Source organism: Ixodes scapularis, unplaced genomic scaffold (assembly GCF_016920785.2).
Source record: "Ixodes scapularis isolate PalLabHiFi unplaced genomic scaffold, ASM1692078v2 PGA_scaffold5__190_contigs__length_132052651, whole genome shotgun sequence".
In the NCBI taxonomy this organism is placed as follows: Eukaryota; Metazoa; Arthropoda; class Arachnida; order Ixodida; family Ixodidae; genus Ixodes; species Ixodes scapularis.
Genome location: NW_024609880.1, coordinates 71097493 through 71113465, shown reverse-complemented (window position 1 = coordinate 71113465; position 15973 = coordinate 71097493). Strand labels below are relative to the sequence as shown.

The following is a 15973-nucleotide window of genomic DNA, read 5'->3' as shown; positions in this document are numbered from 1 at the left end:
ATCGGAGGCATAGCGGGGCACGTCCGGGCACCGAGACGAGGGAAGTGCCGCCGAAGAAGCGGAGCTTGTGAGGGATATATAACTCATACACCATAGAGAAAGCTCGTGCTGAAGGCGGAGCTTCTAGTCTTAGCTTAAGGATGAACGGAGTAATAAGAACAACGCTGAGAAGCTGATTCTAGCGCGCCGGCCTAGTTGCCACTGCACTGCTCATGAACACAGTTCAAACTTCAGTTCACGGGCAATTTGTACGGTGTGGTGTGTATTGTGTGCGACAGACTGTGTTTTCGGGTGAACGTGGGCAAAGTCGTTCCAATGGTGTCTACTTCGACCATCTTCGAGATATATGAAGAAGACAGCCCATATTTTTATCAACGCACTTTGAGCATCCCATTTTGATCGTGGCTCGCCTTAAATACAAGTATCTCTCGCGTATACTATACGCGCCGTCGACAGCGACGAAGGAGAGGAGAAAGCGACGGGCGGACCAGGTTTGACAGTGAATGGCGCATTAACGGCAGCCGACAACCTTCATGCCGTCATCATCTAGAGCGTCGCGATTGCGTCGTACGGCGCCAGGGACATCTGACCGCCTTCACAAGAGAGCAACACAGTGCGCTCTGGCGATTACGGTCTGATAAGGTTCGCCGACAAGTGTGGAGGTGCCACAGGGAGCGAGTCAATCGAGGCAGAGGTGCGGAGCGTTCGCTCTGCATTTGGCTACATGACTGGTGAACGATGATTGTGGCCGTCTGAAGTGTCAAGCCACCGGAAGCAGACGCGTCGGATTTTCGCCGTCGTCATGCCGTTTCGAGGATTTCGCATTCCACTTCGCACGTGAGCCACTATTTTCGAATTTCATTCTCCAACCACGGCTGGTGCGTGAGTGAGCTCGCGCTATATCCTGGTCCGGCGTGTCACGAGCTCGCGAGACAAGCAGAGATTCATTGAGGAGTAGTGTTTTGAGTTCTGTGCGAGGAAACGGTAAAACATAAATCTGGAGTACAGTTGAACGCAGCTGAACTACAGTGGTCGAACGGACGCTTTCCTAGGTCTAACACACCACAACGAAAATTACAATTACCAGGGCAACGGTCTTGATTTGTGCTTCTCTAACTTGGGTAATTTAAGCGTAACTCCGAGTAAAATATCAATCATACCGCAATATAAATACCGTCAGGCGCTGGATATAACTTTCCCAATTGTAGGCGGCTTGACACGAATTCCTTCTAACGATTTATCTTCGTGGAGGAGTTATAACTTTACCAAGGGAGATAATTCTGGACTCTATCACCATTTCTCAGAAATTGACTGGGCTCAAAAAATGCAGCTTGATGACATCAAAGAATAAATCAGCAAATTCACTGAAATTATTCAGGATGGCATGCAAGAGTATATTCCCTTAAATTCAAGCCGCAGGGTTGAATATCCGTACTGGGTTTTGGCTGAATTGAGAGCGGTCTTTGGGAGGGAATCCTTTTTACACAAAGAATAAAAGAAAACTGGCCTCCGTAAGTGATCAGATCAAAAAAATATTTATTAAAATGATTGTGTTCCGCCACACCTCTTGAATGAAATCATCTGGTGTGCCTCCATAAGTAAGAAATTGAATTTAAACAGTGCAGGAAAGAATGCCTAAACAGTAATGAATCGGGATTTCCAGGCGCACCAGGAAGCGGGGAGTCGGAGTTATATCATAGTCCCAAAAAAGTTTCTGAAGTACGTCGGCTTGCATACAGCAAAGGCTGAATACAATTGTTCTAGAAGGTGTCGCTGCAGAAAACACAGCGGACACATTTGCCGATAACTTCAGGTCAATTTACACAGACCAGATAGGTGCCGTTTCTCATGACTCTCATTCAGCTGGGCTTGACAACATCCTCCACTCGATCTCAACAACAAGGTGGTCGAAGAGTGTATAAAAAAGATGAAACCGAAGTTGTCGGCTGGTCACGACGAAATGCTATCAGCTCTAATTACAACTTATCGTGATTTATTTAGCCCCGCGATGTGTGAGATATTTAACAACTCATGAAATTCCGGTTTATTTCTAAACATATTGAAGCTCGCTGTGGTTGTTTCTGTCCATATGTCAGGAAAAAGGGGAGATGCATCCAATTATAAACCGATCCCCCTACTGAGCTCCATCTCTAATACCCCATTCACATGGTCGTAAACGTGCCTTTAGCTAGGGATCTTTATGGCGGGTGGCGAATCACTTCTCGATCCTCCGCGCGTGGCAAGTGCTCGCAACCCAAGAGATCAGGCTGATTCGCCGATTGAAATGGGACCTATGTTAATGATACCTTTAGGCTCACCGTTTGAATGGGGTATCAAGTTCTTGAATTGGTTGTCCAGAAAGCATTTTCCGTTCTCGTTCAGAAATTTTTAATTCCCACCAGCATAGATTTGTTCCCGGCAGGTCGACGACAACTAATATGGTTACTTTTACTTCAACTGCTTCACGTGTCGTGAGTAAATAGGACCAACTCGATGTAGTTTATACTTATTTAAGCAAGGCATTTGACCCAGTTGATCACGAAATCCTGCTGTCTAAACTTTCTTCCTATTGGAGGAGAAATGCTTGATTTGTTCAAACGTTACGTACAGCATAGGAAGAGTTTTGTTCAAGTTAATCATATAACTTCCACAACCTAGAAAACGAACTCTGGTGTGCCTCAGTGATCTGTTTTAGGCCACCTCCTAATTTTTATATGTGTGAATGATATCTCTCTTGCTATCTAAATTCTTTATTTCTTTAGTATGCCGATAATATTAAAATCTACCGAGGAATTTGATCCACTGACGACTGCGTAGCGTTTCAGACCGACGCAAACGGATTTAACATTTGGTGTAGAGATAATAAACTCCGTTTTAATTGTTAAAACACATAATAAATAACGTTTCTTTTTTGTTTTTTGCTTTCTGAAAAACGCAAAAAAAAAATATTCTTATCGCATTGGCGGCGATATATTTTCTCATGTAACGGAAGTAAGAGACCCCGGTGTGGTCTTCGATTCAAGCCTGTGTTTTGATGTTCATGTAAGATGAATAGTTTGCGCATCGTTACGAGCTTTGGGAGTCGTATGTTGCTTGACAAGGAAATTCACCAATCTTTGTACTTTTATTTCGCTTAACTGTTGACTGAGCCGTTCTTAGTTAGAGTACGAGCTGAAGGTGGGGAATGGTTTTTGTAAAAGTAATTTGCTAAGAATTGAAGGTGTAATACCGTTGAAACTTGGGCAAGTTGGTTCTGCATTTCAGAAAATTAAAACAGCGCGAAGACGAGTAGATGGACACAGACAGAGCGCTCTCTCCCTCTTTGTCTGCATCTATACTCGTCCGTCGACCTTCTTCGCGCTGTTCCTAATTTCCACAAAAGTTGAAAGTTAATACAAAAAATTAATTTCAATCTTTAAGCACCACTTCTGTACAAGCGATGAACAGTTTTTGAATTACTAGGCTTTGTTGAAGCATGTCAGACTACTTGAAATGGTCTTGATCGATGCCGAGAGAAGGAGGATTTGTTATTTTTGTTTAAGACCCTGCATGGATTCATTAATCTCTTGGACGGAAGATCACAGATCGCCTCCGTAGATAATGTTAATAGTACTTTACGCATGCTTCAGGTCGGCGATCTGCAGGGATCAGTTTTATTCACTTTGCTTTTTTAATATTTATGTCAATGATTTGGAATCGGTTATTTCGGGATGTACATCTTCCAATATCCGGATGATACCTTACTGGTTTCACGATATGTACACTTTTTTTCAGGCTGTCAATATTTTGCAGTGTAATATTATTAAACTGATGGATTGGTACTCTTCATATGGGATAAAAGTCAACCCTTCAAAAACCAAGCTTGTGTGTTTTAGAAATCTTTAAAGTCGGGCTTTTCCAAGTATCCCATCCTTTCTACACAATTCCGATTGCAAACCATGTTTTTGTGCGCCAGTTTCCTGGGTAGACTCAACTAGATATATGGGCCCTATTTTTTAATACGATATATCTTGGAATAAACATAAGACTTATGTCTGTAATGTTCTTAGGAATGTGTCTTGCATGTTGCATAATGTCAAAATGTTCGTTCCTTTTGGTGTAAAAAAATTATCGTTCATGCACTTGTATGTAGTGTCCTGCGTTACGGCGTCATGATTCATGCCCTTTGCACAGTGTTTTTGCGGGCTAAAGTTAATTGTCTTTTGAAAGGAACCTGGCGCAGTGCAGCCTATAATTCTCCGTACTCACCCAGTAAAGATTTTTTTCAAAGATTTGTAGATTCCTACTTTGTTACAGTTGTTTACTGAAACGGTTTTCTAGTGTGACAAATTCGAAACACTTTATGAACTTTCACGCCTTCTTTGTGTGTCCCCTCGCTTTAAGATATTCAAATGCAAGACTGCATACGGGAAAAAAAAAGCGCAGCTCCTATGTCTCGGAGGTTTTTAATGCTCTCCCAGATGAAGTGTATGCTGTTACAGGTAAAGCGAAACTAAAAAAAAAAAAAAATGGCTTCGTTCGTACGTTGCAGAGATCTAAGATGTTTTGCTTCGGTCCTTGCCCAGTTGTTGTGTCTATTAATATGTTTATTTTCTTCTTTTTATCTGGGGAAAGGGAGGGGGAGGGGTCACTTTGAATGAATGCTACGGGTGTTCGCTTTGGCATTTGTATAATGCTATTGTTCTTATTGCATTGCAAATTGTTTTCCCAAAGGCTTTGAGTTTTGTGGGTTTTTGTTTTCTTCTTTCTTTTTGTTCTCTCTCTCTCTTTTTGTGCATATAGATTAGTTCCTTTCATCTGTCCGACTCGCCAGGTTTAGTCGCGCAAACCTTCATCGGCTTAGACGGTGCTGTTACTCTATATGTGCTGACGATCGTTGTGACAATAAACCTGCATTTCTCACATTGTACTTACTGTTCATTAGTAAGGTCACAGCTGGAGTACGCCTCAGTTGTGTGGAATGGAATTTCCCAAACCAATTCTGTGGGGACTGAGCGAGTTCAAAAGAAGTTTATTTCTATCATGAAGCATCGCTATCTTAAAGAGGATGTACCTGGTAAGAATTATGAAGATGCGTTAAAACTTTTTAAATTTCTTAGCCTGCACCGGCGTCGGGAGAAAGCTGATTTGTTGTTTCTGTTTAAGGTCACGCACGGTCTAACTGATTCGCCATACCTCTTGTCTCAAGTAAGTCTTAGAGTTCCGCGCGTACGTACACGTCTTCAATCATCTATTTATACCTCTCGAGCTTTTAATCAGCTAGTCCCAATCCTCAGGTTGGCTGAATGTTATAATCGTCACTCGGAAGTACTTGATATTCTTGACTCGTGCTATTCGGCTTTCAATCAATATATTGTTAACGTGTTCATGCTTGAGCAGGAGTGAAAAGTGCTGGATATCCGACTGTGTGAAACTTATTGTTTTTTCCAATGTGTGTGCGTTGCAGGTGTCTCACTGCTTCGCATTAACTTTTCCCGCTTTAACTTTCCTTCGAACAGATGATTCTCACCAGCAGAATTCCTATCTTTGTTACCCTTCTGCATTTGTTGGGTCTTGTATAAAATTGTGTTCCTTGTGTTTTTGTTAATTTGTAGTTATAAGTGTGCCAGCACCAAAACCGCGAGGTCGTTCCTGGACACTTTAATAAACATTGATTGATTGATTGATTGATTGATTATTATTATTATTATATAGGGGATTTTAATATCGATTCTTTGAAAACATCAAGTTCAATTGTCTGCGACTATCTCAATGTCCTATCCAACGTAGGATTTGTGAACGTTATTAACTCGCCAACACGGGAAGAATACATGACAGATAAATTAGTATCATCATGCATAGATAATATTCATTTGCGTGCGTCATCTTGTATTATTACGTCAGCAGTAATATTGCAAAAACTGGCGGATCATTATTTCACAGCGTGTCAAGTAATTTGTGAGGCGAGAATCAAACAAACAAGTCCTAAAATAAAGCAGGTCAAGATTGTAGGTAAAAAAAAATTTGACGAACTGGTTTCGGCTTGCCAGTGGCAAGATCTGTTACGGAACGTAAACTACGACGAAGTCTACTCTAATTCCCATTCAAGTTGGAATTCTTTTATTGAAGATTCCAAAAAAAGTTCTTACAATTCGACAACGCCGCGAGGAGTATGTTTGGTTGAATGCAAATATTCTACGAGCCATTCAAGATAAGTATACTTTGTGGAGAAAATGCAGGCGTTCTCCCCAAAATGCACAACTGAAAACAGAATATCGTTGCGCACGTAATCGTGCAAATGCGCTCCTCCGGGCCACCAAAAGGAGACACTTTCAAAATGAATTTTATTGTGCAAGGTCAAATGCAGCAAAAACTTGGTCTCTACTCAACCAACTCCGTGGAAAGAAGCCTTCAAATTCAGTAGATGAGGAGCTTGAAAAAGCATTTGGCCCAATTACATGCTCAGTTGTTGACAAATTGAACGCAACTTTTGCACAGGTTTCGGGCGTTCCGCAGAATGATGTTGCCTATTCAATTCACTTGACGGATGCGAATATGGCGTCAGCTTTCCTTCCTGAGTTATCAGAATATGATCTGAAAAGTCAGCTGTTTAGTTTTAAACCTAGAAAATCTCCTGGAGTTGATAATATCAGAGCAAATGACCTCATCCGCAATTTTGATGCAATTAAACATGTTCTCCTGCATATGTTAAATGGTTTCATTGCACAAAGAAAAATCCCTAATAACCTGAAAAATGCAAAAGTTAAGCCTCTTCATAAAGGAGAAGATCGTCATAAGGTCGAAAATTATCGTCCCATCTCGATTTTGTCTTGTATAAGTCAAAGTTTAGAGAAGCATTTATTCCAAGTAATGAGTCAGTTTCTTGAAAAGTTTGAAATCATATCCAATAACCAATATGGTTTTGTCAACGGGCGGGGTACACAGCCATTATTTATACGCGATATGGAAAACGAGTTCGCTCCTATTATGTGCCGTTTACCTTTAATAAATTACCTGATGATGTCTACAAAGCCATTCGGAAATTTAAAAAAATGCTGTCAGATTTGAGATGGTAGGATTATGTTTTTATTGTTTTCGAATTGTTTTCCTTGGTGCTGTAGTACTGTTAACATTACTGTGTATTTGCCGTTCGACTAGCCGGGTCCTGTCCCACAAGCCTCCTTTGGCTTGGATAGACCCATTTATGTGCAGTGTTCTTTTTATATGTGCAATAAAATGTATTATTATTATTATTATTATTATTATTATTATTATTGGGCACACCTACAATTCCTCTTTTACAGACTCTATTGATATATTTAACAATAACACACCGGAGTTCATCAGAGCGCTAAAGTTCCTCACCTAAATTTGGCTTCCCATTTTTTGCACCTGATTAAGTTGCTCAGAACCAATTTTTATACTCTCGCTTTCCTTTCCTTTCGCTATCGTGGTGGTATAGCCTAGCGAGTTTATGTGACGTATGTGATCTTTTTTAGGTGTTTTATTGCTTACTGTTTGTTTGTTCTGTGTAGTGTTGTTTTTCATGTTTCCTGAGTGCACCTGTACTAAGACCGCAAGGTTGTTCCTGGGCACTTCAATAAAAACATTGATTGATTGATTGATTGATTGATTATTATTATTATGGGAGCGTTTTCACGCTCCCATTTAAGAGATTTTGGTATTAATATTTAGAAAAATTAATATAATTATTCAATGGGTATAGCGGAATATAAATGAATCGTCACATATGGCGCCCGAACGGGGATCCTGGTCTTCAGAAAATTTGTGCTAACAACCTATGTGGGGACGGCGCTCACTTCGACCAGGTCTCCACCAACCACTGTCACTTGGACGGCCAAAGTTTCAAGGTAACTCCAAGATGGCGGAACGTTCCATCGAAGCTTTCCGAAGGCTGGATGACGACTTCAAGGACTCCGCATACCAATCAGTCGTCAGCGACACGGAGAACCTGAAAGCCGAGGTGGATCAGCTAGGCCTACAGCTAGCAGAGCTCAAGAACGCGACCTCTGCGCAACCGACCGACCGGCTGGAGGACATATCGCGCCCTTGCGACGACGCCACCAACAGACAGCTACAGGCAACAGGGAATTTGATCTGCAGACTGTTGGCACCTGTCGTGGATCGTCTTGATCAGCTCGAGGCAAAGATGAGAAGTACTTCGTCGGCAGAATCACTGTGCAGAGCGATCTCTATCGAGGACGTTTCCGAAAGAGAGCCCGCCGAGAAAAAGAGGCGCAAGGCACCCAAGAAAAAAGCTCCTGTTCGAGCTGAGTCAGCCGCAGACACTGCAGTCGCATCAGACCGGCCGACAAAGTCGCTGACTAACGTGGCTGTCAGCTCGGTTCCTCAGTTAGGCAAGGAAATCATCGCCTTGTTTTAACAGATGGATTTCTGGTTCCAGACGCATGAAGTCGCACCAAGTGAGGTCATCCCATCGATTGTATTCAAGCTACCATCTAAGGACCGGGTGAGGTACCACCTGAAAGCAACCAAGGTAACGACGTGGGAGCAAATGAAGACCGCTTTCCGCCGTCGTTATAACCAGGACAACGAAGCTGCAGCGAAACAGAAGATGTTCGGCGCAAGTCAGCGTTCGGGAGAGTCCTGCACAGATTTCGCCTTCCGCAAACTGGAGCTCGTCGACGAGTGCATGCTACCCGGAGACGGAGGCGGAGAAATGCAGGGTTATCCTCGCAACACTGTCTGACAAACCATGAAAGCACTATTTCAATAGACTCTTTGCTACGTTGGATGAGTTGCTGGACTCATTCCTCCGCTTCCACCAGGTAGTCTTCAGCCAACCAAAGACACCGGCATTGACGGTAGCTGCAGAGCCAGCTCAGGCTGCGAATGTAACCAAGAAAGCGTCCTCCTCCCCGCTCCTGAAGCAAGACCGGCCGCCGCCTCATCAGAACGCGGACGACGGCCATTGTCAGCAGCTTCTTTCTCCATGCGATAAGCAAGAGAAGTAGCACGTGTCGCCTCAACGCCCGTCAAAAGCTTCGCAGGATTTTCGGCGTTCTTCGTTTCGTTACCCGGAAGTCACGCGGTGTCGGCAGGAGCTTACACCAGAAGTTTTGGAGTGGCAACAGCGCTTTGAGTCCACTGCAACACCGACGCAGGGAAACGACAAGATGATGCCTCTGACGCCTGCGAGAAGTCATCAGTAGTTCGGCGCATCCCATGTGGCACAGCAGTGGGCACAAAAGCAATTCAGGTTCAACTGAACGGACAGCTTCTGACAGCTTTCTTGGATTCGGGGCAATGAGAAGTCTCATCAACGTTTCCATGGCCGACCAGTTGCACCTTCTGATTCAACATTCTTCCATCCGTTTCCATGGTGCACGTGGTCAATCCCTCACGACCCTCGGCGAAGCGACTGCCACAGTGACAGCTGACGGACAGACGATGAACCTGCAGGCATTCATCGTGGTCCCACATCTGGAGGAAGAAAAGTTGCTCCTTGGTGACGATTTCCTGACAGCGTGCAAGGCCATTATCGATTGGGGTGCAAATAGCTTCTCGATTCCTCCGCCTACGACATGTCATAAGGTCATCTTGGTTACGGAGCAGCTGATACCTCCGCTGTCATGAAAGCTTGTTCAAGCACGCCTGAAGAATCCTGTCCGTGGACAATCAACGAAGATAAAGGTGAGCGGCACAAAATTGCTCTACGACCGCCACTGCCTTCTAGTTGAACCCATGGTTATGGATAAGACCGAGAGCATATTCTACGTACTCCTGGCCAACACGTCATCTCGACCAGTGACTCTACCCTCTGATGCTGCTGTCGGAGTCGCTAGGGGGTCACAAGTATCGAAGACATCGAGCATAGCAACGGCGAAATTGCGTCCATCTTAAGTTGCTCAAGCCATCCTTCGCCGGAGGACCTGGATCGCCCGAATGCTTTGGAAATCGTCGGCCCTCAACATCAACCGCTATGGCTTGAGGGTGTCACGTTCAACATTGGTACAACGCTGGCACCTGAAGAGCTCAAAAAGTTCAAGAGCTTCTTGCGAAAAACATGGCTTGCTTCGCGCGAACCAGCACTAACGTTGGAAACTGTCGGCGTGAGCAGCACTCCATCTCGGCAGGTAATGCGAGACCTATCTCCTAGAGACCACGTCGACTGTCGCCGGCGCAGCGTGATCTCGTCAAGGTGATGATCAAGGATCTCATCGATGCCAAGATTGTGCAACCATCGCGCAGTCCGTGGTCAAGTCTTAGTCAAGAAAAAGGACAGATCAACATGAATGTGCGTCGACTACAGAAGGGTCAACGCGGTCACTGAAGACACTGTCTGCCCCTTTCCGCGAATTGAGGACGCCTTGCAAACTCTGACGGGAAGCAAGTTTTTCTCTGTCATGGACCTGGTTTCTGGTTTTTATCAAATTGCCATGCGGCCAGAAGATGTCGAGAAAACGGCTTTTGTTACTCCGTGGGGACTGTATGAGTTCTTGAGGATGCGATTTGGACTCAAGGGTGCTCCGTTTACCTGTCAGCGTTCGGTAGACACTGCCATCGAGAATGCCAAGTACGACCACACACTTGTCTACTTGGACGATGGTGTTGTCTGCAGCAAGACATTTGACGAGCATGTAACGCACCTGCAAAACGTTTTTTTTTTTTTTCGAGGTTCCACGAAGCGAACCTGAAGTTCAAGCCACAAAAGTGTTTTTTTCTTTTGTACGTCAGTCAAGTACTTTGGACACATTGTCACGAAGCATGAAGTTTGTCCAGACCCTTCCAAGTTGGCAGCTGTCTATAGGTTTCCGGCTCCCCGCAACATCCAGGAACTCCAATGCTTCATGGGCCTGACAGCTTACTTCCGGAAGTTTATTCCGAATTACAGCGCTCTTGCTGCTCCTTTGCGCGAAATTCTCAAGAAAGAAACAAACTTCCTCTGAAATGAAGAACAAGATGCAGCGTTTGGATATGCTCCTCCATCACAAATAAATTGTGAATTAGGATTTATTATTATTCTTATTATATTGGATGTGGCCAACACTTTTAACACTGTAAGTCATAATATACTCCTGTAAAAGCTGTATTCCATAGGCTTTAGAGGTGCTTTTTATACTCTTCTAAAAAGCTTTCTCTCAGACTGCACGCAAATTGTATCACTCAACGATGTAAGAAGCTCCAAGGTTAATTTCGCTGCTGGTTTTCCGCAAGGCTCCATCTTTTCTCCATTGTTATTTAATATCTATGTAAACGATATTGGTCGAGTTGTCTCTGGTTATCGTATACTGCAATACGCGGATGATACTGTCCTGTTCTCTGGTCATCTATGTGCTGAAGAGGCGGTACGTATGCTGCAGAGGGATGTACTCAAGGTCATGAACTGGTTTGATTTAAACATGATTAAAGTTAACACGTCTAAAAGTTAGTATGCTTTCATAACCCACTAAAGTTGATTAAACTACAAGTCTCTAGTTTGCTACATTCTTCAAACTGTGTTGCCTGTTGTTGTGTGCCTGTGGAATAAGTTCAGTTAAATATCTAGGGGTTTTCTTCGACTCGGATTTATCTTGGACAACACACGTGTCTTATATCACTAAACGTCTAAGAGGTATCTCATGCTTGCTCTGCAGCACGAAAGTGTTTATGCCATTTTCTGTTAAAAAAGTGATTGTTTATTCCCCAGTGTATAGTGTGCTTAGGTATGGTATAACACTCTTTGCAAACTATTCTCGTCTGTGGCGTTCTAGGGTGGATAATGTCCTCAGGGGGATCTTAAAGAGCTTGGCTTACATCTCTGCTATTGCTTCAAGTGATAATTTATTTCAGTCTCTCGAATTGCCTTCGTTTTATGCGCTATTCCAGCACACGGTAATACATCCGTACTTCTAGTCTAATGAATACATAGTTCCGCATACTACATCCCGCGCATTAAAAAATGTTCCCCGCTTTGAGATACCTAGTTGTCGCACAAGATTTGAAGAATGTGTCCGACGGTATTACATTCCACATTTTTTTAACAACTTACCCGACTCTGTTTATCATGTTGAAACAAGGAGTAAGCGGAAAAATGACCTGAACAGACTATATTTCTAGGACAGGTCCTGTGTCTGTTCACGGGTTTTTCTGCCATTGCGTTTATTGCCCTGTGTGCGTAGTGTCGTGGGTGTGAGTGTGTGTCGGGGGGAGGGGGGGGGTTGAATGGGGGTAGAATATTCAAGCAAGTTTACATTATAGCGTCGAGACGGCCTCCTTGAAACATGAAGGTATTGTGTTTCCATGCCACCTAAAACCTGGAATTTGCATCCACTGTGTCTCAATTATGTAAGATGTCTTTCATAAATGTTTGAGTCAAGTCCCACAAGCCCTTGTAGGCTTAGACGGACCGGTTACTGTACACTGTGAAGCGCCCTTGCCATTAAACAACAAAAACTGATTGCCTATAAACTTATCTCTAAATAAATTATTTTTCCTGTTGATATCAAAAACTGCCATAAAAGATTACAGCGAAACGTTTAGTAAAAATGGTAGACCAATGGATAAAGGTATAAATCTACACTATGTGGTACTACTTTTTTTAATAAAAGCCTTAGAAAAGATTTATAATGATACTTAAAGAGGGTTTTCAGGAATAAAGGATCTTCAAGGAAAGTCAAATGAGACTGTAAAGTAGATTCAAAAGTTACCTTCGAAAAATATGTATACACGAAATTCTAACCGATTATAAACAATCTTGAAATACATCTATTTATTGTACATGGAATAAATGATCCATGACTAGCTGATCTTCTTGAGGTTATTGCAATATATATATATATATATATATATATATATATATATATATATATATATATATATATATATATATATCAGGGTGTCGAACCGGAACCGAACCGAACCGAAAACCGAACCGAACCGGTATTTTTTCCGGAACTGAACCCGAACCCGAACCGTTATATTGTTATCGCCATGAACCCGAACCGGAACTGAACCGGAAAAAAAATAACGGTTACCGGCTCATGTCAAAACGGTTCGGCCACGTGCTGTTGACAATGAATGTGCTATCAATGCCATTTGTTTTTTAAGTGCCGTCAACTGACACACACCTCGCTTACATATTTTTCTTCTCCACTCAGTCTTAGGAATATAAATGCTGCATTCATGAATCTTGACAAACGCTGCATCCATGAATCTTGACATAGGAACCAGTATTGCGCTGGTCGCGGCTTGCATGGAAAAAAAAGAATTGAAAGGCTGTGCAAAACAAAACAAAAAAAAAATCGCGTCACGGGATTTCATTTTCCTACAATCTCGTAAATCCTAAATGCTGCTGCGTGCTCATTTCATAACACGTTTCTAGAACGCGCGAGTTCTTGAAGCTTGCTTCCATCGGAATGAGAAAAGAAAAGGCTGTGGAGTTTGATAATAATGCATCCGGTTTCGTATAGGCACTTTGAAGCTAACATATTTGTGAGACAGCGAACTCTTCTATTTTAATATTTATCCTATTACGTCCTTCTGGCGTTGCGTTCGGTGAAGTGCTTTTTCATATTCCGTATCTTGTTTAATGAAAAAAGGCTAGTTCAAATAAAGAAAGCTGTATTTTCTCCCCACTGTTCCTTCAATTTCTTACACGCCGAAGTGGCGGGATAGTTAGCGAGTTCTACTTGTAAGTGGGTTTGTAAGGAGGTCGCGGATTTTACAGCTACTGCGTCGGACCCAATTAGATGAAGTCCGAATGCGTAAACGTCGGTGAGGTAACCTTTGAGTGCACATAAAGAAACCATTCCTGGTAGAAATCCCAGAGCCTTACACTAAGATGCATCCCGTTTCGTATGTGCTGATTTCAGATGTTTTATTTGTAATTTATTTTGATGTTGCAATTTGTCACTTATAATTTCCAAACCGGTTCGCGAACCGGTTCAGCGTCCCGAACCGGTTCGCGAACCGGTTCGCGGATCGAATTAATCGAACCGGAACTGAACCGGAACAAAATAAATTTACCTGAACCTGAACCGTAACCGAACCCGTATTTTTTTCGGTTCGACACACCGATATATATGTATATATATGTATTGTGAGGCAACGATGTGCAGGTTTAATCAGATGATCGGAGGATTGTAGATGACGGTCAGTGCCGCAGCGCAGCCAGAAGAAGTCAGTCTGAATCGAATCGCGCGGGCACTCTGCGGCCGACACTTGAGCGCGCCACTCGCGCCACGTCGTCGTCTTTCCTAACAGTTACCCTCCCGGTGAGGAAAGTGCCGGACCGCCGGCACGTGTGTTTATGGTGCTTGGCGGTAGTATAGGCTTGATGCGTGCGACGTGCACTATGTCGGTTGATCTTGAACGCTGATCACGAGGGGCCGAAACTGGAGCAACTTCGTAGTTGGTGGACGAGAGGCGTCGTAAGATCCTGAAGGGGCCAGTGAAGCGTTTTTGAAGTTTCTCGCTCTTCCCAAGAGATCGTAGAGGCGTCCAGAGAAGAACTTCGTCGCCTACTTGGTACGCGACATCAGTGTGGGTTTCGGCATGACGAAGGGTTTGATGTTGCTGCGTCTGTAGTGTATGAATCCTGGACAGTTGTCTTGCTTCCTCTGCGCCGTAGAGAACTTCGTCGGTGTGGTCGTCATGTGCAGTGTCATCAACATAGGGTAAAATGGTATCCAAGGTTGAGAGTGGCTCTCTTGCGTATAAGAGGTAGAAAGGGGAGTATTCTGTGGTGGCTTGGCGGCTGGTGTTATAGGCGTACGTGACGTATGGAAGAATGACGTCCCAATTTTTGTGATCGTCTGCGACGTACATGGAGATCATGTGAGCTAGAGTCTGATTGAAACGTTCGGTGAGGCCATTTGTTTGTGGATGATACGCACTCGTGATGTTGTGCACGGACTTAGTGAGACGGAGGAGTTCTTGAAGTAAGTGAGCTAAGAATGGAGTACCGCGGTCTGTGACTATGTACTGAGGGGCACCGTGACGAAGCACGATGGAGTGCAGGAAGAAGGTAGCTACTTCGCAGGCTGTGGCGGCTTGCACGGCTTTTGTTTCGGCATAGCGTGTGAAGTAGTCGACGACGACGATTACCCAACGGTTATTTGAGGTCGAGAGTGGAAATGGGCCAAGAAAGTCAATACCAATGCGTTCGAACGGGCGGTTAGGGGGAGGGATGGGCCGTAGTGCTCCTGCCGGTTTTGTTGTAGACTTTTTTTTGGTCTGACATAGGTGACACGCACGAACATATCGCGTGATGGTGCGTTGCATTCCGTTCCAGAAGCATTTTCCCCGAATTTTGAAATATGTTTTGGAGAACTTGAGGTGTCCGGCTGTAGGGTCGTCGTGGTGGATTCGAATGAGTTCTTTCTGAAGATGACGTGGCACGACGAGCAGCCACGGTCGTCCTTGGGGATCATAGTTGCGTCTGTAAAGAACAACCTCACGAAGAGTGAATAGGCGGGCGCGGCGCTCTGTACGACGGGTTGGGAATCGCAGAGTGCCGTGAAGGGTGTCAATAATAGGTTTCAAGAACGCATCGGACAGCTGTGCCGATCGTATGTCGACATTGTCGAGGACTGCTGCTGGGTCTGCTGTGCCAATGCGTGCTGGGAGTATAGGATCGGTGGGAAGTGGACATCGGCACAAACCGTCAGCGTCGAGATGGCGTTTACCTGATTTGTAGACAACCGTGAAAGTGTAGTGTTGAAGCTTTAATGACCACCGTCCAAGACGGCCCATTGGATCTTTGAGGCTTGCTAGCCAGCAGAGGGTATGGTGGTCAGTCACAATGCGGAATGGTGAACCATATAGGTAGGGGCGGAACTTTGTAATTGCCCATATAGCCGCTAAACATTCTTTTTCAGTCGTTGAGAAATTTCGTTCAGAGGTATTTAAAGTTCTACTGGCATATGCTATTACTCGCTGCTCATTTCGAATGGTCTGGGCCAAAACTGCTCCCACACCGTGACCGCTGGCGTCTGTTCTTATTTCTGTATCTGCGCCTTCGACGAAATGT

The 15973-nt window shown here is 44.0% G+C and overlaps 1 protein-coding gene across 1 annotated transcript in view; it reads left to right on the top strand.

The window, feature by feature from the left end:
* Positions 1-658: 658 nt before the first annotated feature.
* Positions 659-15973, top strand: part of LOC8043099 (neprilysin-11) — an 88475-nt gene continuing 73160 nt past the window's right edge. Inside the window, exon 1 of the mRNA XM_029994883.3 lies at positions 659-837. Within this exon, the coding sequence (XP_029850743.2) occupies positions 803-837 (35 nt within the window). The 5' untranslated portion in view covers positions 659-802. The remainder of the gene's footprint in view (positions 838-15973) is intronic.